General features: G+C 38.0%; 1 protein-coding gene and 1 non-coding gene across 2 annotated transcripts in view; both read left to right on the forward strand.

Annotated features, from left to right (window-relative positions):
- The first annotated feature begins 302 nt into the window (after positions 1-302).
- The window catches only part of MND1 (meiotic nuclear divisions 1), a 52,006-nt gene continuing 27,249 nt past the window's right edge, over positions 303-25,059 (forward strand). The window contains exons 1-4 of the mRNA XM_045552136.1: positions 303-388; positions 6,352-6,417; positions 11,391-11,448; positions 13,737-13,885. Of these exons, the coding sequence (XP_045408092.1) occupies positions 386-388; positions 6,352-6,417; positions 11,391-11,448; positions 13,737-13,885 (276 nt within the window). The 5' untranslated portion in view covers positions 303-385. The remainder of the gene's footprint in view (positions 389-6,351; positions 6,418-11,390; positions 11,449-13,736; positions 13,886-25,059) is intronic.
- On the forward strand, positions 18,316-18,467 carry LOC123639055. The gene has a single exon (XR_006735622.1). It is a non-coding gene; the product is annotated as a small nucleolar RNA SNORA57 (small nucleolar RNA).

Here is a 25,059-nt window from a genome sequence, read left to right on the forward strand (position 1 = left end):
TTTAAGTCAAATTTAGGCCATATTTCCGCAGCGCCGAGAAAACGCGCGTAAAAGCGAGGGCTCAAGACTTCCTTAAAAAAAAAAGAAAAGTCACATTCAACACACAACAGAGAGGAGGCGGAAGCAGCGCCGCCACCACACAACACGAACGCAGGGGGGACCGACGCCCCGCCCCAACCCCAGGCCCCGCCCCAGGCCTGGCCGGCCGTTCGGTGGAGCCGCCAGGGGGCGCTGCGCCCCGTGCAGGCGAGGGTTGGCCTTCTTCCCTGTCTCCTCCCTCTCGCTGCTCCGCCCCCGGGAGTTCTCGGCGCCAAAGTCAAACTCGCCCTGGCCCGCCCCGCTCCTCGTCCCGCTCGCAGGCCCCGCCGCCGGAAACCCCCGCGCCATGGTAAGAATTGGGGCCGGGGACCCAGGTCTCCTTCCTCCTTAGCGTCGGGGCCTCCCATCTCCTCGGCGACGTGGCACCCTGGCCTGGCGCTGGCCTCCCGGCCCTGGGCTTCCCTGCTGAGGGGCCCGTCAAGTCGCCGCCGTGCCCGCGCGCACACTGGCGTCCGCAGCTCGCGCCCCGAGCCGGGGCCCGGGGGCCCGGGGCCGAGGGCCGGGGGTGGGGGGGGTCCATGGCGTCCCCGCCCGTCTGCACCCGGCGTTTGTACCCGGGGCCGGTCCGGGCGGGCGGGTTAGGTTAGAACACGAGACGCGTTCGCGAACGTGACCCGAGAATCTCACTGACTTATCATAAAGATCACACGGCACCGGAGAACCAGTGCCCCCGACGCCTCCCGATTCGGCCCCCCGAGGTGCAGCCCCTGGTTAAGAACCGGGGAGAAAGTGCGGGCGGGCGGGCGCCGGAGCTGCAGGCGAGGCTCTCCTGGCCGTTCGCGGCTGGGTGGTTTGCGTGTTGTAACAGGTGGAGCGCGTTTCTGAACCGCTCACTGTCTCACGGGTAACCTGACGGATCTTCGCTTTATGCCGGTTATATGATTTCTGAGAAAATCCATTGGTTTTTACCAATGGTCGCTACTCTTGTGCTTCCGACCGCTGGTTGCGCAGGGAACTTGTCGCCTTATTGGGAACCGCTGCGCTGTATGAGTCGTCCTCGTGTGTCATAACGGGTTAAGTCCTGGGAAGATTCTCAATTGTCTTCCTCTTTGTGAGTTTGTCTTTCTGCTCATGAAATCATTTTCATAAACCTTCAAAGTTTCATTCTTTTATTTTTCCCTGCTTCTGTTGGCAGAAAAGCAACAGCTAATTAAATGGATCTAAGATTTTAATATCTTCATTTAGTTCAGTGGCCGTTATTTCGCCGAGCTAATTAATGGTGGACGAGGATCTAGTTATACGGTATTTATTTGAAGATACTTGTCCAGGTGTAATTGTAACTGATAACGGCTGCTTTGTGGTTAAACTAACAACCCAGCCACCTGGGCATAAAATGGTCTAAGAAGCCAAACAGGATCACAGTTAAAACAGATCTGTTACCAGTGCTCTGTTATCATATTTCTCTTTATAGGGTTGCTGGCCTCACATAACTGACTACTGTCTTGAGAACTGTGCAGCACAAATACAACTTTGACCTAATGTCTCTTTACAGATGAATCACCTTCTAATACTAAATAGTTTAATGTGCTGTTAACTCTTTTCAGATGCTTGCCTCTGAAAATGGAGAATCATAAAACAAATTAAAATAAAACTTCTTATAAGATGTGTACTTCCTTTTTTTTTTTTTTTTTTTGAGATATGGTCTCGCTTTGTTGCCCAGGCTGGAAGTGCAGTGGCACAATCATAGCTCACTGTAACCTTGATAATTCCGCCTCACCCTCCTGGGTAGGACTACAGGTGCACACCATCATGCCGGGCTAATTTTTTTTAAAGAGATGGGGTCTTGTTATGTTACCCAGGCTGGTCTCCAACTGGCCTCCAATGATCCTCCTGCCTCAGCCTCCCAAAGTTCTGGGATTACAAGCATGAGCCACAGTGCCTGGCCCTTCCTATTTTTTATATGTGATCAGAAATAAATTAGGTGTTATGATGCTCAAAGATAAACTTTTGATTGATTGTAAATCAATAGGTGTTTGTTTCGATTTGGTTGGTTTTGCTGGGTAAACAGGTATTATAAGTACAGGGATATTTTTGGAATTGGGGAAGTGCAATGCTCAACTCGGAGGGCAACAGATGGCATCTACTTTTTAATTTTTCAAAATTTTATTGTAATTGATCAGGACTGACTTTAAGAATTTCATAATTCCTCTTTGGAGAAGGTTCCTTAGAAACATGATTTTTAAAGTGGTTTAAAATACTTCGATCAACCAGGAAGCTTCATAGTCCTCAGGTGAAGTTTTGAATCTCATTACTAACTAATTTGAATGCATCTCTGACTTACACTATCAGGAGATTTTTTTTCTAGTTTTTAAGTATTACATGAGCCTTGATTTTGGGGGGAGAAATTTCTAAATGTGAATATTAATATGGCATCCTTTTATGTTACTTATTCTAATTCTGGCCATAATATTCTCCTACTTTGGTTAATAATAATAATTAGGACTGAGCAGGGTGGCTCACGACTGTAATCCCAGCACTTTGGGAGGCCAAAGAGAGAATCGCTTGAGCCCAGGAGTTTGAGGTTGCAGTGAGCTCTGATCACGCCACTGCACTCTAGCCCAGACGGGCAACAGAGTGAGACATTGTCAAAATAATAATAATAAAATTATATCTAGTCATAAAAGAAACTGATGAATAAGTCAGCCTGAAAACAATGTAAATGAATGATACAGTTCATTCCCATTTCATAGCTGCTGAGCTGAGTGTTGAGAGCTTTTCTAAAACTGACCCAGGACACTCAATTCTTCTTACTGCCTGCCTTTGGGTGGCAGATTCTTGTGGAGTGCAAAGGGCTTTCCAAGAAGCTTTTTAAAATACCAAAGTGTTAGGAGCCTTTCCTAAAACTTTGGGATCTGTTTTCTGCTAATGCAGCCACAGACTAAAGTCCTAACGGGCTTCTCACTGCCCCTCAGTGCCTCTGACATGGCCTGCAGATTCTGGGCTGAGAAAAGCAGGGTTCTCCACCCCAGGGCACAATTAAAGCACCTGGGGAGAGTTTTTAAAATATGCTGCCCAGGCCAGGTTCCAGAGATTCTGATTCAGTTCATTCGGCATGAACCCAGACACCAGTACTTTTTAAAAGCTCCTGAGATGATTCTGAGGTATGGCAGTTTAAGACCCATTGGACTAGAAAAGTGGTCCGAAGGAGCCTTCTACCTGATACGAATTTCATGCTTGATTTATTCAGGTACTGCGGAGGCCAGAGTGAAGGGAGACTAATAAAGCAGTGCTGGGCTCTAGCTCAGCCCCAAGTTTAGTGAGCCAGGTTTATGTGGTTTCCTGGAGCTTGCCTACCTGAGATGTCTCTGATTTACCCCTCCAAGCAGGGCAATATCTGGTTATCACTGAATTCCTTATTATTAATTCATCCTGTATCATATCTGTGGGAATGGAGTGGGTGTTGTGGGCTTGCAAGCTTGAGCAGCCTCAAATTTTACAGTTGGGAGCTTTAGATTCATGGTCTTAAAAGTAAGGGCAGGCCTTAAACATCTGCTCTGTCTAACCTGGCACTAAGCCTTGGGAAGGCAAAGGCAGTTCATATTCTAAAGAAGTTCTTCAATCTTCTAAGAGACAAGTAAATACATCTTTCAATGTAGTAAGTGATTTGATGAAGGGGAGTTCTGCGAATACATGCTTGGTCTTCGAGCTCAAGGGAAGTTCTCCTGGAGAAAGAATGCCTAACTTAAGTTTTGGAAGACATTTTGGAGTTTTTTTGTTTTTCTTTTTTTCATCTTTAACCATGAGTTACCAAGAGATTTTGGAGTTTTGAGTAGGCGAGAAGAGAACCTGTTCTAGATAGAGGAACATTTTTTAAAAATAGAGAATTACAAGTAGTTTTTGTATTACAGCTCAAGTTGCTTAGCTCTCCATATTGGTATGGTAAAATCTGAGGTGGGGAGTGGTGGAAGAGGCTGTGAGAGATAGGTTGGGGCCAGGTGAAAAGGGCCTTTTATGTCATACTGGGGGTGCTTGGATACTTCTGGATAGTTGGGAGCCACTGAATGGTTTTGAGCAAGGGAGAGCCATGGTCAGGTTTGTTTTGTCACAGCGTGGCATGTGAACTTAGAGAGTGAGACACAGTTTAGGGGACTGGAGGTGTAATGCAGGAGATAGGTAATGAAGGCCTGAATTGAGGTAGTGGAAGTAGAGATGGAGCAGACAGGACAGATTGGAGAAAGAGTTAAACTCTGAAATTGGCCAGAATTTGGTGACTGGTTGGATGTGGGATAAGAGAGATAAAGGCACCTGGGATGACTCCCAGTGGCTCATGCCTGTAATCCTAGCACTCTGGGAGGCCAAGGCAGGAGGATCACTTGAGCCCAGGAGTTTGAGACCAGCCTGAGCAAGAGCAAGACCCCATCTCTACAAAAAAAGAGATAACTGGGTATGGTGGCGCACACCTGTAGTCTCAGCTACTTGGGAGGCTGAGGCAGGAGGATCACTGGAGCCCAGGAGTTTGAGGTTGCAGTGAGCTATGATGACACCACTACACTCTAGCCTGGGAGACTGAGCAAGACCCTGTCTCAAAAAAAGTGTTAGGAGATGAGGGATCAATAGTTGAATCCTGGGGAACAGCAGTGTTTGAGAGTGGACAGGAAGAAGAGAAAAATATAAACTTTGAGGCTGCTTATTTACACAAATGTTTCATCAAGAAACACCTGATAATTCTATTGCTATGAAAATGAGTTAGTGGGTCTCTAGGTTCTGCAAGAAGAATAAAGATTCACATACTCTGGTGTGTAGTCAGAATGGCAATTTCAAATTCCTTTCCCGATCTGTGTAGGTTCACATTTTCTGATGAAGTTTTTGGTTGGATAGGGTCAGCCTTTAATTGTTGTTTCATGTCTGCTTTGTAAGCAAACAATTTATGTTCCCTTATGATCCTGTAAAATTTTTGAGAAAGATACAGATCACTTAACATTAGTGTGTGCCGGGTGCCATGGCTCATGCCTACAATCCTAGCACTCTGGGAGGCTGAGGTGGGAGGATTGCTTGAGCTCAGGAGTTCAAGACCAGCCTGAGCAAAAGCAAGACCTCATCTCTACTGAAAAAAAAAAAAAACAAAAGCAAAAACAAAAAATTAGCCCAGTGCTGTGGTGCACCTGTAGTCCCAACTACTTTGGAGGCTGAGGCAGGAGGAATGCTTGAGCCCAAGAGTTTGAGGTTGCAGTGAGCTGTGATGATGCCACTGCACTCTAGCCCAGGTGACAGAGCAAGACTGTGTCTGAAAAAAAGAAGAAGCATTAGTGTGGAATGAGAGAACTAGAGATGATGGTTCTCACTATTTTTTTTTTTTTTTTGGCAAATCTTTGGGTTGAAGGAAATTTGACTCCTTTTTCTTTTAATTTGGACTTTAGCTTTGGGTATATATTCTATATAGTAAAATTTATTATTAATTTATACATTTCAGTTATATATTATCATAATTTCAAGTTGGCTAAAGGGTATTATAGAATAATAGTGATCTGAGTAGACTGCCATTTTCTGCTTGGATAGGTTTTTTTCCTTCCTCTAGCCTACCCTCCTCCACATTGCTAGTGCAGTTAGCTTATTAAAATGTAACTCTAATCTCATCACTCCCTTGCTTTAGAAATTACTCTGTAGCTTTTTGTTGCGAGAATAAAGTTCTATCAGCTGGGCAGTCAGCCTTCCCTAACCTGGTCCCAGACCTTTCTCCTTCCATCCGCCACTCCCCCTACATATTCCATACAATAACTGTCTTTCTAGACCATTCCATGTACTTCCATAATGTTGGCTGTGTGTGGTCTGCCCAGGACACGCTTTTCACTATTTCTCTCTTTATCAAAATTCTTTAAATCTCTACCCTTCCTAGATAACCCTTCTCCCTCCCTGTGGTGGAATTAATTCATTCTGTCCTGGATATTGTGTAGCAGTTTGTGCATGTTGCTGTTCATTAGTTATAAGTAGTTATGTCTGTTTAATTTCTTTGAGAGATTGTGAGCCTTTTGGAGGTAAATGCAGTGGTTTATCATTGGTTCATTTTATAAATATTAAATTTCTATAAAATGTCAAGCTCTGTCTCAATCACAATTCTTGTTATATTGGCAGATATACCAATAGGGTTGGCAGATAGTAGTTAAAATGAGTCATTCAGCCTGTCTCTGAGAATATCAGACGTGTTGGTATCAGATAAGACCATGCATAAAATTTCAAATGTTTTAGACCAAGTTGTTTTAAAATACAATGTTCCCCCCCAAATGCATTGTTTACTTTTTAACTTTTGTGCTTTAGTCAAAGAAAAAAGGACTGAGTGCAGAAGAAAAGAGAGCCCGCATGATGGAAATATTTTTTGAGACAGTAAGTCATTTTTCTTAAGCTTTTTAGAATTTTGTATAATTTTCATGTTAAGTATATATCATCCAGTGTTAACTGTTCCTTCTTCATTAGAGATCAATACTGACCAATTTCTTGAAGAGTGGATAAAATTCTGCAAACATTTGTGGTTCCTATGAGTTGTGGAGTATGAAAGAACCATATCCCACTGTTGGTAGAGTCTCTTCTATCCAGACTGTGCTATGTACTGGCACCAGAATTATCTTTCTGAAGCACATATTTGATTGTCTCCCCTTTCTGCCTGAAAATAATGATAATAGCTCACACCTACTGAGTGCTGCCTAGGTAGCAATCACTGTTCCAAGCACTTGGCATAGATTATCTGATTTCATCCTTACATCAACCCTATGAGGTAGGTACTATCATCATCCATCCTCATTTTGATAGTGATAGTACCAGGATTCAAGCTATTATTAATAGGTAGGCTCACCTGATTTTAGAGGGAGTGCAAAATACTTCCTCTTTGCATTTGTAAGTCTGTCTATAGTGTAACACATATTTGATGGTACACAGGCCTCCTGAATATATTCGAGATATTTGCGCCTGCCACTAATAGGAAGTATGTTTAAAGTTTCAACTCCTAAGTGACAGAGCCAGAGTTCCAACCCAGGCATCTGGCTCTGGAACCTGCTCTCTTCATTGTGTTGCTATATGGCTTTTCTTTGCCTCTAAGTTAAAGTCCAAACCAACCTTTGACCTAAAAAAAAAAAAAAAATACTGACTCCATATGGCTTTGCAGGACCTTCAAAGTCTAGTTGGCCCCAACGTACCGACCATTTTCATTACATACAAGTGTGAATAAGATGGGGAAAAAGTGGTAAAATAGAATATTAAATTGACAAAACATTCCTTTCATTTTGATAAGGCAGAGTCTTAGTAAAACAAGCAAAATATTCTAAGGATTTCTTTTTTAAGTATTTGCCCTCTAAGTGTAATCTTACTGTTCCTAAAAGTCATTGGCAATTCAGAATGAGGTATCATATTAATAATGATATGGTTAAGATAAATTGATGAAGTTTGTGTATGAAAATTATGATAATTTATTCTTCTGCTGGGTTGAAATATTTTTCCTATGGGCTCAGAGCAAGAAAAGCAGATTTGATTCCTATCAGGCATTAGAATGCTGGGGATAGTGGTTGGGGGAGTTATTTTGTCCTTTACAATACTGTTAATTGTCCCAAATATCAAAATCGGCTCTTTCCGACTGAAAAATTTTCAGCTGTGTCCACAATAACATTAAGACACTAAAGATTATGATACTAATGAGTATTAGCGTGAAGAAGTTTAGTAACCAGTGAGTTTTTCTGTAAAGCTAGGAGTTAATTGTATTAATTGATTGATTGATTTCAGTTCATATATTCTTGTTCCTTCTACATTACAGCCTGATCAGTAGCTGTTCATTTATTTAGTCTATCAGTTTTTTGATGGAATTGAAAAGTATAACAGATTTGGGAAAAGTAATGGAAACCATTTCATTTATTCTCTCTTGAATGGAATATGGTATACTCAGGATCCAGACTGACACCAAAAATTGATAAACATTAGACATAAGCCCTTCAACCATTCAAAGAAAATAAACAATTGAGTGGTACAGAGTGAAAAGCATGGATTCTGGAATTCAGATTCTGGAATCTGGATTCTAATTCTGTTGTTGCAACTGGCAAGTAAAATTCCAGCAAAATCAAATGTGGCTACTCCAGGGTTTGATACAGAATTTGACTTTATTTAGATTTGAACAATAGTCCCTTTTTAAAGACTAATGTCATGAGGTAATTGTAAGTAGAAAATATAGAATATTGAAAAACAATACAGTATGATCACAAACGTTAATGACAAGATTACAGGTAGATTTTGTTTTATACTCTTATTTTCTCAGTTACCTACAGTGAACATATATCTTTTTAATCAAAGTAGAAAAGCAGCTAACGAAGTACTACAAACCATGTTGCCTCTAATCGTAAGTGGGCCATCTGCAAAGTTTTGGAAATCTTTTTAAAACACAGTCATTGGTAATAATGATAGCTCATAAAGAGTAGGAAACTTCAGAGGCTATTTGAGGCACAAAATAGGCTACCAATAAATGTGTTGAGTTTTTCTGGAAATTAGCAAAGACTTAAGTGAGTGCCCTCTATTGGCACATAAATCTCTCTGGAATGCCCATGCTTACACCCAGAGAATTTTATATAAATATATAAATGGAGAGCAAGAGATGTAGACGTAATCATATATGTATGGCTATACATGCGTGTGTGTGTGTGTGTGTGTGTGTGTTTGAAGTTGCTAATGTAATAAAAAGAATTCTTTGCCCATTGCACTTAGGAAGAACATGACTACAGTATAGCTTGATGATTGAGAACTTACGTTTGGAGTCTGTTTTACCCAGTAGCTTTGTGACGTTAAGCAAGTTACTTGACCTTTCTACCTCTCAGTTTCTTCATTTATTAAAGAGGATGATAATAATAGTCACAAGTATTGGTATGGGAATTAAATGAAATACTCTGTATAAAACATTAATGTAAAACACCCAGGTTGTAAGTGCTTTATTAAATGTTATCTAGTATTATGTGTCTTCCATAGTATCTTACACATGGTTTTGTTTAAAGAACTAGAACCATTGTGTTCATCTCCTCTGTATTATCTCTGTTTAATGCTGGGGAGCCTTAAGAAGGAAGATTTACTTGAGATCATTTGGTCAGTGACCATACTTGAGTTCTGAGGCTAGTTCTTTCCAAGCCTGTTTATTTACACAGCAACCCCACTAGGGTAGCCACTATGTCTGGGTGTCTGGGGCTTTTTCTTTTTTCTTTCTTTCTTTCCTTCCTTTTCTTTTCTTTTTTTCTTTTTTCTTTTTTTTGAGACAGGGTCTCACTCTATCACCTGGGCTAGAGAGCAGTGGTGTCAGCATGGCTCTCTGCAACCTCTCACTCCTGGGCTCAAGTGATCCTCCTGCCTCAGCCTTCTGAGTTGCTGGTACTATAGGCAGGCACCACCACACCCAGCTAATTTTTTCTATTTTTTATAGAGATGGGATCTCACTCCTGCTCAGGCTGGTCTCGAACTCCTGGCCTCTAGCAATCCTTCCACCTTGGCCTCCCAAAGTGCTGGGATTACAGATGTGAGCCACCACACCCAGCCATTTTTCTTAGTAACTACGTATAGGCAGATGCCTGAATGAGTTCATGTTCTTTTTCTAGGGAATCTAAAGTATTTGGAAAGAGGTTTGATTAATTGATTTTTCTAATGCACTAAAGGCCTAAAGTCAGTCATTTATTACATGTTCCCTGAGATCCTAAAGTATTATCTTTAAATAGTTTATTCCCAGATGTGCAAAAATTGATCTCATACTCTCACTAATCCAATGATTTAGTATTTTCCTTAAATTACTGAATCTTAGGTGTAGTGAGATGCAGTTAAATCTTAGGTGAAGATGAAATTAAATCTTAGGTGTAGTGAGATGAAGTTTTTTCAACATTTTATTATGAAAATTTTCAAGCCAGCAAAGATGAGCTTAACAGTGAATACCCATATGCCCATCGCCTATATTCTACCATTAACATTTTACTCTGTTTGCTTTATCACGTATATATTCATCTATCTACTCCTTTATCCATGCATCAGTTTTGTTTTTTTTTTTTTGAGTGCACTTCAAAGGAGTTCTTTATATATATCCTGGGTACCAGACCTTTGTCAGGTGTATGTTTTGCAAATGTTTTCTTCTAGTCAGTACTTGTCTTTTCAGTTTCTTAACAGTGCCCCTGGATGAGCAGAAGTTTTAAATTTTTGTGAAGCTTAATTTCCATCCATTTGAAGTTGCCTTTTCAAGTTTATTTTGAAGAAATGGATCTCAGATTTTCATAACAGTATCACAATATTTCTTTTCTAATTATTGTATACTTTAGACTTTTCAAATAATTTTACTTTTGTTATCTAAATTCTTTCTACCACTTCAACCAAGGCTTATTACCAATAGAAAGGAATATTCTACATAGATTTTTTTTTTTTTTTTTGAGACAGAGTCTCGCTTTGTCACCCAGGCTAGAGTGAGTGCCGTGGCATCAGCCTAGCTCACAGCAACCTCAAACTCCTGGGCTTAAGCAATCCTACTGCCTCAGCCTCCCGAGTAGCTGGGACTACAGGCATGTGCCACCATGCCCGGCTAATTTTTTCTATATAGATTTTTAGCTGTCCAAATCATTTCTTTCTATTTTTGGTAGAGACGGGGTCTCACTCTTGCTCAGGCTGGTCTCGAACTCCTGACCTCGAGCGATCCACCCGCCTCGGCCCCCCAGAGTGCTAGGATTACAGGCGTGAGCCACCGCGCCCGGCCTAGATTTTTTTTTTTTTCTGATGATAGAATTAAATATTGTAATGCATGTCTTCCCATAATATTTTGCTTTGCATATGATAAATATGCAGCATGTATAGGTGAATGATTGATAGATAGCTATGAATTATATAATTTCCCTATTGTTTAGGTATAGTCCTTCCATGAAACCTTAGATTTAAATAAATCCTGATAGTTGTCTGTTTTGCTTTTAGTTAGAACTGCTAAATCTGTGAAGTGTAATATATGCTAACCAAAGCACTGTTTGTGTTTTCTTAAAGTGTCAGAGATGCTAATTATCTCATGTTACCAACTGATCCGCCATAACTGGTTTTTATACTTCAGTGGGAAGATGTTGTTTACATTCTGATCTCCAAGAACTTTAAAGAATTGCATGTTCATGCAAAAGTCTGTCCTTTTTAAGTCCTATTGAGAGTATTGAATGAGATAATTGAAAAATGTCTTCTAGCTCTAAAATGCTTGATCCCATCACACTGTTCACTTCCAGGCATAGTTTTTTTAATACAATGATTTATGAACATAATTATTTATATAAATATACAGTAGAAAATAAATACATAATTTTCATCTTTTTTTTAACCCTTTTAAACAGAAAGATGTATTTCAATTAAAAGACATGGAGAAGATTGCTCCCAAAGAGAAAGGCATTAGTAAGTATCGAAGATACACTGGGATATTTTGGGAAATATTTGTCATCTTTTCTGCAGCAGTCTTTTACTTTATGGAAAACATAAATGTCTAGAGATGAAGAAGTCATCTATTATCTACCATCCAAAGATAACGACCATCACTTTAGTGCTTACTGTCCTTTAACTTTGTTTTTCTATATAATACATTCTATATAGTACATTCTGAATATATATCCATGCTATTAAATATTCTTTTATAACATAAATGGTAGCATAATGTCCCATTGCAATAAAATGCTTTTAAAAATCCAGTTAATAAGCCAGGTGCAGTGGCACACGCCTATAGTCTCAACTACTCAGGAAGCTGAGCTTGGAGGGCCATTTGAGCCCAGGAATTTGAGGCGAGCCTGGGCAACATAGCAAGACCATGTCTTTAAAAATAAAATCCAGTTGTTGGACTGGTTTCCAATTTTTTGCTATTGAAAACAATGTGTTGACAAGCATCCTTATATATATCCATCATTATTTTTTTGGCTGAATTTATAAAGGTGGAATTTCTGCATAAAAGATACAGATAAATCTAAAGTTTTAGATACATATTGCCACATTTCTCCACCCATGTTGAGAATATCTATTTTCTTGAATTCTTTATTTTTTAGTGTTTTTAATTTGATAGTTAAGTTGTATCTCATTACTTTATTTTGCATTTCTTCAATTATTATTAGCATTGAACATTTGTCTTATATATTGGCCATGCATATTTTATAGATGCCCATTGATGTACTTTCTCTTTTGTTGTTTTTTCAAAATGAAAACAAGAAACTCTTATTAATGAGTGTACATAACAAATGAAACTAGACAACCACTAAGAGTCCCTCACACTTTCATGTACTCACAAAATTATTCCATCTTTATAGTTGTCAATGAACAATTAGTTCTGCTACTTCTTAAAGATGTATTAAATTTTTTAAGTTTAAATGTCCAGTTAACCCTTCAATAACATGAGGGTTGGGGCACTGACCCCCAAAAGTAAATCTGTGTATAACATTTGACTCCCTCAAAACTTTACTAAGACTACAGTTGATCATAACTTATACTGGTAACATAAAAAGTCAGTTAACATATATTTTATATGTTATATGTATTATGTACTGTATTCATACAATAAAGTAAGATAGAGAAAAGAAAATGTTACTAAGAAAATCATAAGGAAGAGAAAATATATTTACTATTCAATAAGTGAAAGTGGATCATCATAAAGGTCTTCATCCTTGTCTTCACTTTGAGAGTAGGCTGAGGAGGAGGAGAAAGAAGAGGTGTTGGTCTTGCTGTCTCAGGGGTGGCAAAGCCTGAAAAAAATCCACATAAAAGTGGACCTGTGCGGTTCAAACCCACGTTGTTCAAGGGTCAACTGTACAGTCATAATTGCACCAGTGTTCTAATGTCCCAAGACAGATTGTAGATAATGGAATCTCAACTGTGAATCAAAAGATCAAAAATAAAACAAAATTCAATACAATTTATAATAAGACTGATATATTTACAGAAAAAAATTCATATTGGCTGGGAATGTTAGCCTCTGCCTGTATTCTCAGCATTGTGGGATATAAATAAAAATTTAAAAACCCATATTAACTAAATCCCTCCCCTCCCCTTCCCTTCATACCCATTCTGCCTCTCAGTTATTGACAAATTGTTTTCTAGAGGAAAAGATGATAGCCAAATTACCCATTTCTTTAAAAAAGAAAAGATACCATACAGCAAGAGACTTATGAATGTAACACCATTGAAATTACGTACTGAGCACTAATGCTAGATCTGCTATTACTATAAAATCTACTGGGAAAAAAACTTGCATTTCTATAGTGTGTTTTACTTTTCAAAGACTTCTCATAAGTAATGTTTCATTGGAATTCCACTATATACTAAAGTAAGTATGGAAATGATTACATCTAATAGATGAAAAATATTTACACATAAAGAACAATTTGCCCTAATGTCATCCAGTGTTACTGGTTAAAAGGATTAGACCTCAAGTCCTATTCTTAATCCTTTATCATACCCATTTTTCCCTAAGCCCCCTCACTCCCCTATATAGTCATGTTTTGCTTAAGGATGGGGATACATTCTGAGAAATGCGTCTTTAAGCAATTTCATTGCTATGCATACTATGTTTAATAGGTCCTTATTTATTAACTTGCTAACTCTTGATCTGTAATATTTCTTACAAGTATTTCACCAGTTATTTGCCTTTTGATGTTATTTATACTGTTTTTTTTAACATGGAGTCTAAAAATTCTCTCTCTTAGCTGCTATGTCAGTAAAAGAAGTACTTCAAAGTTTAGTTGACGATGGTATGGTTGACTGTGAGAGGATTGGAACTTCTAATTATTATTGGGCTTTTCCAAGTAAAGCTCTTCATACAAGGAAATGTAAGTTGGAGGTTCTGGAATCTCAGGTAAGCCACCACAGTTAAAAATAACAGATTTGCTTTGCAACAAAGATTGGTTTTACTTAATCCTCTTCATTTTTTGTGTTTTCTTAAATTTTTAACATGCATCTTTTGACTAAAAAGTCTAAAGATAATGAGCGTCTCTTTCTTCTAAACAATCTGAGGACCTTAGAATGTTCTTTCATCTTCCCATATGTCATGATACTATTGTCTAATATTTTTTTTTAATTAATGGACTTTTTTTGAAGCAGTTTTAGGTTTACAGAAAATCTGATGGAAAAGTACAGAGAGTTCCCAAATATGTGCCCCTTCTCCCTCACCATGCACACAATTTCCCCTGTTACTTACATCCTATATTAGTATGGTACTTTTGTTACAATTGATGAGCCAATATTGATACCTTATTATTAACTTAAGTCTATAGTTTACAAAAGGAAGATCAGAAATTTGGTTTTGACCATGTTAAGTTTGAAGTGGCTATTAGACAAAGAAGTGGAAATTTCAAATAGGCACTTAAATATTTTAATCTGTAGTTCAGAGAGAAATCTTAATAATTTAACCAACTGCCTCATTAATTTCACTGCAGATGGGGGGATACTCACTGTATCCCCACTCTGAACTTGTTCCACATTTTCTTTGAAGGTCTATATTTAGAGTGTTATTGGTTGCAAGTACTAGAACGTGACTCATGCTAGTGGGTTTGATTTAAGGAACTAGAAATAGGAACGGGAAAATATGCAAGAGTAATAACTGATATTTATTGAGCACTTGAGCCTGGCAGGGAACCGTGGTCCTAAATGTATTATCTTATTTAATCCCCACAATATTATGAGGTTAGTATTATCATTATATTTATTGTGTAGATCAAGAAACTGAGGCATAGAGAGATTAACGTGTCCAAGGTCACACCGTAACTATGGAGTTGGGATGTGATACCAGGTATTTTGATGCTAGGGTCCCTGTTCTTAATCACTACTTTCAGAAACAGGCAGCCTATCTTTCCACTCCCCCGTGCATACTGTCCCCTACTCCAGGGCTGCTAGGCTGGGGTGGAATGGAGTTCTCGAAAGGGCTGTGGCTGGGCAGGTGTTCTAAAGGTGCTTACCTCATCTCTTTTTAACAGCCTTGCTGAGATGTAGTTCACATGTTATACAATTCAGCCACTGAAAGTATATGCTGTAATAGTTTTTAATATGTTCATATGTATATATATATATATAATATATACAATCATCACTACAATTTTACAACATTTTTATCACCTCAAAAAGAAATCCTCTACCCTTTAGCCATATGCCCAACCTTCTCAGCCAACCTGCCCCAGTCAACCCTAGGCAACCACCTAATCTGTCTCTGTAAATTTGCTTGTTCTAGACATCTCATATGAATGGAATCATATAATATGTAGTCTTTGATGACTGAGTTCTTTCCCTGATAATGTTTTCAAGTTTAATTCATGTTATAGTATATATCAATATTTCATTCCTTTTTATGGCCAAATAATAATCAATTGTGATATAACTATACCACATTTTGTTGATCCATTCATCTGCTGATGGATATTTGAGTTATTTCCACTTTTTGGCTATTCTGAATAATGCTACTCTAAACTATCATGTATAAGTTTTTGTGTGGACATATATTTTCATTTCTTTTGGGTATGTACCTAGGAGTAGAATTGCTGGGTCATCTGGTAACTCTATGTGTGATTGTTTGAAGAACTGCCAAACTGTTTTTCAGAGCAGCTGCACCATTTTACAATCCTACCAGCAGTGTATGAGGGTTCTTATTTCTCTGTATCCTTCCAAACCTTCTTGTTATCTGACTTTTTGATTCTAGCCTTTCTATTGGGTCTGAAGTGGTATCTCATTGTGGTTGTTTTCCATTTCCTTGATGAGCAATGATGTTGAGCATATTTTCCTGTGCCTCTTGGCCATTTGTGTTATCTTCTTTTGAAGAATGTCTATTCAAATCCTTTGCCCATCTCTAACCTCTTAAAAATGTTGCTGCATTTTTCTTTTCTTCTAGGAAACAACATTCATATTCATCATTCACCAATTTTAAGAAACTTAGTTATAAAATTAGAAACTTTATATAGGGTAATTTACTTGTAGGCCTTTCTGCATTTTCCTGTCTTCGTAGCTTTTAATTCTTTGTTTTAGTTTATCCTTTTCAAGAATGTCCTTGTCCTTTCTCTCTACTTAGCCAAATTCTAAACATCTCTCCTCTCAGAAACCTTCTCAAGCTCCCATAACTTACAGTGTTCTCACCCTTCTTTAAACTCCTGTAATATTTTTGGTGTTACCACAAATAAAATATATCGCTTCGGCATATAATGCTGGTTGTATATCTAATAAACATTATCCTCTTCTTCTTTACTAACAAAATACATTTTGAGGAAACAGTGTGTCTTACTAGAAAATGTTCATCTTTTCAGACCCCCTTGCCACTAAGGGCAGTGATGGGAAGCAGTTCTGACAAATGAGATGTAAGTAGAACACTAGCTTTGAGTTTCTTAGGAATATTTTTGCTTTCTTGATAAAGGCACAGCTCCTTTCTCTGTTCTTTGATATGAACGAAGCCCCTTCTTTTCATAATATGGTCATATTGTAACCCCAAGGTAACAAGCATGAGGATGAAGATGCAATTCTTTTCATCCACGTCCATATCACGTTCTTAAAGAATGGCAGAGCCTGGATAAAAAGATCTTGGGTCCCTGGTGGCATTTTGAGATACTGTACTAGCCTTGTTTAATCAAGTTTTATTAAGTATTCTGTTATTTGTAGCTGGATGTATTCTAAATGAATACAGTTGCTCTGTAGACTTTTATATCAATGTGATTGATATTTTGTATGAGTTATCCATTGCTGTGTAACAAAACTACATTCTTCAAAACAGTGTGATTTCAAGAAACAAACATTGGTATCTCACAGTTTCTGTGGATCAAGAATCCAGAGTTGGTTTAGTTGAGTACCTCTGGCTCAAGGTCTTACATGAGGCTGTGGTCAAACTTGGCCAGGGCCGCATTTTCGTCTGAAGGCTCATCTGGAAGAGGATCTGTTTCCAAGTTCAAACATGTGGTTATTGGATTTAGTTCCTCACAGGCTCTTGAGCTGAGGATCTCAACTTCCTGGTAGCTTTTTGCCAGAGGCCTCCCTCAGTTCCTTACCACATGGGTTTCTCCATAGGACAGCTCACAGTATGACAGCTAGCTTCCCTCAGAGCAAGCGCATGTGTGAGAGTCCAAAACAGAAGTACTAGTCTTTTGTATTTTAATTTTGGAAGTGACATCTCATTACCTCTGCTGCATTCCTAAGAAATAAGTCACTAAACTCAGTCCACACTCAAGGAGAGGAGATTACACATGGGCATAAATACAGGCATACCTCAGAGATGTTGTGGATTTGGTTCTGGACCACCATAATAAAGCAAATATTACAATAAAGCATTTTCCCAGTGCATATAAAAGTTATGTTTACACTATCCTGAGTATCCTGAGTAGCTGTTACTACAGGTGTATGCCACCACACCCAGCTAATTTAAAAAATTTTTTTGTAGAGATGAGGTCTTGCTATGATGCCCAGGCTGGTCTCAAACTCCTGGGCTCAAGGGGTCCTCCCACCTCAGCCTCCCAAGTAGTTGGGACTATAGGCAGGTGCCACTATACCCAGCCAATTTTTCTATTTTTTGTAGAGATCGGGTCTCACTATGTTGCTTAGGCTGGTCTTGAACTCCTGGCCTCGAGCAATCCTCCCACCTCAGCCTCCCAAAGTGCTAGCATTACAGGCATGAGCCACTGCTCCTGGCCTGCAGTTGCTTAAAATAAAACAATGAAGTTTGCCGCATTAATTGATTCTTCCTTTTACGAAAGATTTCTCTGTAGCCTGTAGTGGTGTTCAATAGCATTTTACCCACAGTAGAACTTCCTTCAAAATTGGAGTCTATCTTCTCAAGTCCTGCTGCTGCTTTGCCAACTATAATATAAAAGTTTATATAATATTCTAATTCCTTTGTTGCCATTGCAGCAATGTTCACAGTGTCTTCAGGAGTAGATTGCATGTCAAGAAACTACTTTATTTGCTCGTACATAAGAAGCAACTCTTCATCCATTGAAGTGTTTTATCATGAGATTGCGGCAATTCAGTCACATTTTTAAGCTCAGTGTCTAATTCTAGTTCTCTTGCAATTTCTGCCACACCTGCAGGGATTTCCTCCACTGAAATCTTGAACTCCTCAAAATTATCCATGAGGGTTGGGATCAACTTCTTCTAAAACTCCTGTTATTTTGACCTCCTCACAAATGTTCTTAATGGCATCTGGAATGGAGAATCTTACCAGAAAGTTTCAATTTACTTTGCCCAGATCCATCAGAGGAATCACTATCTATGGTGGCCATAGTCTTATGAAATGTATTTCTTAATAAGACATGGAAGTCACCTACCTTTTCTTGGTGGAGACCAGGCATGTAGTCCCATTCCTCATTATTGTACAGAGGCAGAGGGAAAGGGTTTCGACTCCCTTTGGCATCATGTCTTTGGTGCTGCAGCTTCTTATCTGCCAGATCTATCCTCAAGCACCAGGGACACTGGGAAAAAGAAAAGATTAAAAAAAAAAAAACCTGAAAATTAAAATTATTTCTTGATCCACACGCTGCAGAATGGGTGTCATGTTCACAGGCATGAAAACAATGTTAATCTCCTTGTACATTCTATCAGAAGTCTTGGGTGACTAGTTGCATTGTCAGTGAGCAATAAAATTTTGAAAGAAACCTTTTTTTCTGAGCAGTAGATCTCAACAGTGAGCTTAAAATAGTAAAACATGCCGTAAACAGACGTGCTGCTATCCAGGCTTTGCTGTTCCATTTATAGAGCACAGGCAGAGTAGATTTAGCACAATCATAAGGGCCCTCGGATTTTTGTTGAGCATTGGCTTCAACTTCAAGTCACCAGCTGCATTAACTCCTAACAAGTGAATCAGCCTGTCCTTTGAAGCTTTGAAGCCAGGCACTGACTTCTCCTCTCTGGCTGTGAAAGTTTTAGATGGCATCTTCTTCAATATAAGGCTGTTTCATCTACATTGAAAATCTGCTGTTTAGTGTAACCACTTTCATTAATGATCTTAGCTAGATCTTCTGGATAACTTTCTGCAGCTTCTCTATCAGGACTTGCTGTTTCCCCTTGCACTTTTATGTTATGGAGATGGCATCTTTCCTTAAACCCATGAACAAACCTCTACTAGCTTCAAACTTTTCTTCAGCAGCTTCCTCACCTCTCAGCCTTCATAGAATCGAAGAGTGTTAGGGGATTACCCTGAATTAGGCTTTGGTTTAAGGGAGTGTTGTGGCTGGTTTGATCTGTTCAGACCACTAAAACTTTCTTCATCTGAGCAGTAAGACTATTTTGCTTTATCATTCATATGTTTACTAGACTAGAACTTTTATTTTCCTTCAAGAATTTTTCCTTTGCCTTTACAACTGGGCTAACTGGTGCAGGAGGCCTGGCTTTCAGCCTATCTCAGCTTAAAGCCTATCTGGGCTTTCAACATGCCTTCCTCACTTAGCTTAATCATTTCTAGTTTTTGATTAAAAGTGATGGCCAGGCACAGTGGCTCACGCCTGTAATCCCAGCACTCTGGGAGGCAGAGGCAGGAGGATTGCTTGAGCTCAGGAGTTCGAGACCAGCCTGAGCAAGAGCCAGACCCCATCTCTACAAAAAATAGAAAAAATTAGCTGCGTGTGGTGGTGCACACCTGTAGTCCCAGCTACTTGGGAGGCTGAGGCAGGAGGATCCCTTGAGACCAGGAGTTTGAGGTTACACTTAGCTTTGATTGATGACACCACTGCTCTCAAGCCTGGGCAATGGAGTGAAACTCTATCTCAAAAAAAAAAGTGAGAGATGTGCTACTGTTTCTTTTACTTTAGTGCTTAGAGGCCATTTCAGGTTTATTAAATGGCCTAATTTCAGTGTTGTGTCTCAGGGAATACATAGGCCAGGGAAAGGAGGAGAGACGCAGGAATGACCAGTTGCTTGAGGAGTCAGAACCTACACAGTGTATATCAATTAAGTTCACCATCTTCTGTGGGCGTGGCTCACAGTGCTCCAAAACAGTTAGAATAGTAACATCAAAGATCACTAATCACAGATCACTGAAACAAATATAATAATAATAATGAAAACATTTGAAATACTGCGAGAATTATTAAAATGTGATAGACAAAAAGCACATGCTGTTGGAAAAATGGCACCAACAGAGTTGCTTGACTCAGGGTTGCCACAAACCTTCAGTTTGTTTTTAAAAAAAGTCGGTGAAGTGCAATAAAGCAAAGTGTGGTAAAAATGAGGTATGCTGTCCCAGGAGTCAGGGATCGTTTGGCCCATCTTAGGGGATACTTACCACAGATTTTTTCTTCAAACTTCACATGCGTATGTCTTACCTTCTTAATTAGTTTTTTTAAAAAACAGCTTTAATAAGGAATAACTGACATCCAAAAAGTGTTCATACTTAAAGTTTATAATTTGATAAGCTTTGACAAATGTATACATTTGTGAAACTCTAAGTACAATGAAGATAACTGGACACACCCATCACCCCTAAACTTTTTTTTATTCCCCTTTGTAATCATTCCCTGTACTACTCTCCCTGACCCTAACATCTAGGCAACTGCTGATTTGTTTTCTGCCACTACTCGTTAGTTCATATTTCCTAAAGTTTTATATAAATGCCATGATACCATATGTACCCTCTTCTCCTGGCTTCTTTTACTTAGTATAATTACTTTAAGATTTACCCATGTTACTGTATGTATTCATTCATTTTTATTGCTGAGTGCAATTTCATTAAATGGATATATATCAGTTTGTTTATCTGTTGATGAACATTTGGGTATTAACCTGCTTTTTTATTGAATGCATAAACATTAAGAGTTATGTCCCCTTAATGTATTTATTTCTTTATCATTATGAAATGACCTCTTTATCCCAGATAATATTTTTGTTCTGAAATCTATTGTTGGATATTAATACAGGAACTCTGTCTTTTGATTAAGATTAGCATGGTGTATCTTTTCCCATCTGTCTACTTTTAATCTTTTTTAATATTTTCATATTTAAAGCATGTTTCTTATAGGGAACATGTAGTTGAGTTTTGCTTTTTTATATAGTCTGACAATTTATGCCTTTTAATTAGCATATTCAGACCATTTACATTTAGTGTGATTATTGATCTAAATCTGCCATTTTATCTCAATTAATTTTTATGTTACTTGAAAACAAGGACTATATTTTATTCATTAAACAAATAATTACTGAGCCTTGAGTGCTTACCTTCTCCCAGGCAATTATTTATTCTTAAAACTGGGCATAATGGGTGTTGATTAAGCATTTCTTTTTTTTTTTTTGATTAAGCATTTCTTGATTGACTTTGGTAAGCTAGAGAAATTCTTTGTCTTTGAGGAAAAAGGTCAAATGTACAGTTTTTATTTCTTTGCTTCTGGATTAAGCATAATCTCTACTTACATAGTAAGAGGCTTGGCAAATCTTAATAGAAATAAGCAAGAAATTCTTGCTACTACAGTGAATCTAACTTTTTAAAAATTGAACTTAATATTTATTTATTCTGAATGATTAAAGAACAGGACATTTTAATTTGTACTACTCTGGATTTCTGGGAACAGGTTTGTATAAGTAAAGGGTTGACAACCTTGGCCAAACTTGCCAAAGACATCACATGAATTGCTGTTTTGCCCCTCTCTCTATGGTGTAAGAGTTGGCATCTAGTGTATTTTGTGACGTACTCCTTTCTCCCCACTCCCACTTAAACTGGAGGTCAAAGCTTAATGTGACACACCTACTCATAAGTCAGAAGTCAAGTCAGGCTAACACATAGACAGAAGATCCTATACCTCTTGTTCTAAGCACTCCAGAAGTAAATGAAGAGTGAGGTTTTGATATGCCATTTGTAAAACATTGACAGCTCTTGGCATTTGCTATATTTTCCAAAAATTCAAATAAAAAAATTCCCTCAGTGCCACTTCGCTAACCTAAACCGACTTTATTCTTTCAATGATTATTGAGAAGTCATGTCAGCATCATACTGTGCCCCTCAACCATGGTTCTGAAGATCACTTATAATTTAGAAAAGCAATATGACTTAATGGAAAGAGAAGTGGTTAGAAATAAGACATGGATTGAAATCACAGCTTCACTTCTTAACTAGCTTAGAAAAATTTCTTAAGCTTTTTAACGCCTCAGTCTCCTAGTGTTTAAGACAGGCGATACCTACTTTAAAGGGTTGTAGTGAGGATTAAATGAGATGTATAAGATTCCTGACACTTTAGGCACTCAGTATATGGTAGCCACAGATTCAGCTAAATCAGTAGTCACTCAGGAGTGTATACTGTAAGCTTACTTGTTCAGTCAGAACAAACATTTGAGGGTCTACTATATGTAAAACGTTTTACCAAATACTGAAGGTAATTCAAAAAAGTAGAAGTCAAGGTCCATGCTTTATAAGAAAGAATTTGTAACCTATGCTGAAGGTAAAATATATACACTTGAAGTAAGTGATATGAGTGAAAAATAATACATGCCAAACTGCCTAAATGAGTGTTAAGAAATAAAAATGCATCAAGAGATGGTGACATTCATGTAAAAGATAGAAGGCACTCTGTTAATGTGTAATTGAACCATATTCCAAATTCCAGTTTTCAGTAAAGATCAGCTTATTCTATATATTGCCAATTATAATGTTAACTTCCTGTGAGTTTCTTGTTAATTACTTCCAGATGGGGTTAGGGGAACTCTTAATTTTCTTTCTTCATCTTGTTCTACTTTGGTTCTGCCAATGATTCCAATTATGTGAAGGAATGTACTTGTCTCTTGAGAATAGACATTCTTATAGTAGACCTGAAAATTAAATCAGGAAACATTTTTTTCCCCTTGCCTTTAGGTTGTATGTGTTGATCATTATTAAAGACAGTCTAAAAGCCTCATGGTTATAATTTATGTTTCTCTTTAACATTTTCTAAGATAGCAAACAAACCATCAACTGTGTATGGGTTGTGCTAACTTCTGCAATTAGTTACTTATGTGCCTGCCCTTAGTAACTGTGTTACGTTCTTTGGGCAATATAAAATAAAAAAATATATGTTCCTGTCCAGTGAATTTATACTTTATTTGGTAAGGCAAGATAAATACCTTACATAGTTAATTAACTTTTCATAAGAATGTTTAATATGTGATAAGTGCCAAATACCATCCTTGCTATGGGTCCTAATTATTATACAAGTTTAGAAAATGAGAGTTTTATAAATTTATATAGTTAAGGGAGACTTCTTAGAAACGATTATTTTGAGCTGAAAATTGGATAGGTTTAGATGGTTGGAGGAGATTCTCAAAGGGGAACAGAGGAAATCAGAGGAAATATTTATTGAGCACTTAAAGAGTTACAGTTTTAAGAGCTTTTACACGTTTTGCATCCTTTGATTCTTGTACCTGCATGAGATAGGTATTGTTATTAACTCCATTTTATATTATAAGAAAACTGAGGCACTAAGAGATTGAATAACTTGCCCAAGGTAGTAATATTAGTAAATGATGAAGCAGGATTCAAATCCAGGCATTCTGACTCCATAATCCATGTTTATAACCACAGATAAACAAAGCTTTATGTTTTGTTTTTGTTTTTTTGTCACAAAATCCTCATGTCTAAAGATAAACCAAACTTTAAAGGAAATGCATTCAGTGGATAGTTGGTGGCCAGCTCAAAAAGAATATGCAATTTTTTGTTGTAATGAGAAAATAAGGTTGGAAATTAGATTGAGGCCATATTACGGGGTGTTTTAGTGGTTGGTTGAATTTTATCATGTACACCAAGCAGGGGAAGCTGAAAATTTTCCTTTCAGAATATTTTTCATATTCTTTTGCTGACCTAATTGCTAACAATTAGATTATATATAAGCTTCGAAAATTGTGTTGTTATATTTTGATATTAAGCAAAACCTTTTTTCCCCTTTGTATATGCAATTAAGATAATTAATTTTCCTGAAAATAATTTGAAGTGTAGTAATTTCTGCAAAGCTGAAATATTTGGATTGAGTTGAAGAAATAGTTGTTAAACTAGTCTCTAAATAGCTGTGACACAGATGCATTTCTGAAGCCTTTTATGTAAAAAAAAATCTTTATGTGGAGGTGATGAAAGTAGTAGTACCTGTTTTAATATGTTAGTTCTTCTGAAATATATATAAATATGTTTTGGTATTTGGATAAGGGGAGAAGGAGCTATTTTGGCTCAAGAGAAGGTAGAAATGACCAGATCCTTTTCTCATAAGTCTTTGTTTTTATTTTAATCTGAATTTATATGTAGTTTAAAGATTAGTTACATCGTGGAAACATCCAAGTGAAATAGCATTTCTGAAGGATGTATAGAAATTTATTAAGAGTCAAGAGAAGACTTTTTCTTCTTGATAGCTGTTCCAAGACTTTTAGCTGAAACTTGTTGATTTTTCCCAATGTGGTAATAATTTAGTCACTCTGTGTGTGTGTGTGAGTGAGAGAGACACACACACAGGCAGAGAGGAGTGAGTGTGTCTGTGGTCTTTCTGAACACTTTTTCTAAAGAAAAGCAAGGCAACATGTGTTAGGATAAGCTACTCTTCCCATCATCTTCTGGTTCTCTCTTTTTCTTTGGCTCTTGCGAATAGCTTGGCCTTAAGAACAAAAGAACAGAATCAGCAATGTGAATTATTTATTGAAAGATTTCTATAGGAATTCGGTGTTTCTGTGTGATATCATGTCAAATCAAAACGACTTGAATATTTCTTTGCAAGGTAAAAACTAAGTCTCTTTATGATATGTGGCAGTCCCCCCAACACTACCGGCCAACTTTGTTAATGAGGAGAGAAGAATAATCCCTTTGTGTTTTCCTATAGGAAAGGCAGAGGGTCATCACCTAATGGCATAATTACCATATTATAAACTTCAGTAATTATGCCTAACTAATGTTCCAAAATGGACTTTTCTTTTTTTTTTTTTTTTTTTTTTGAGACAGAGTCTCACTTTGTTGCCTGGGCTAGAGTGAGTGCCATGGCATCAGCCTAGCTCACAGCAACCTCAAACTCCTGGGCTTAAGCGATCCTACTGCCTCAGCCTCCCGGGTAGCTGGGACTACAGGCATGCACCACC

The sequence above is a fragment of the Lemur catta genome, chromosome 5 (genome assembly GCF_020740605.2).
Source record: "Lemur catta isolate mLemCat1 chromosome 5, mLemCat1.pri, whole genome shotgun sequence".
In the NCBI taxonomy this organism is placed as follows: Eukaryota; Metazoa; Chordata; class Mammalia; order Primates; family Lemuridae; genus Lemur; species Lemur catta.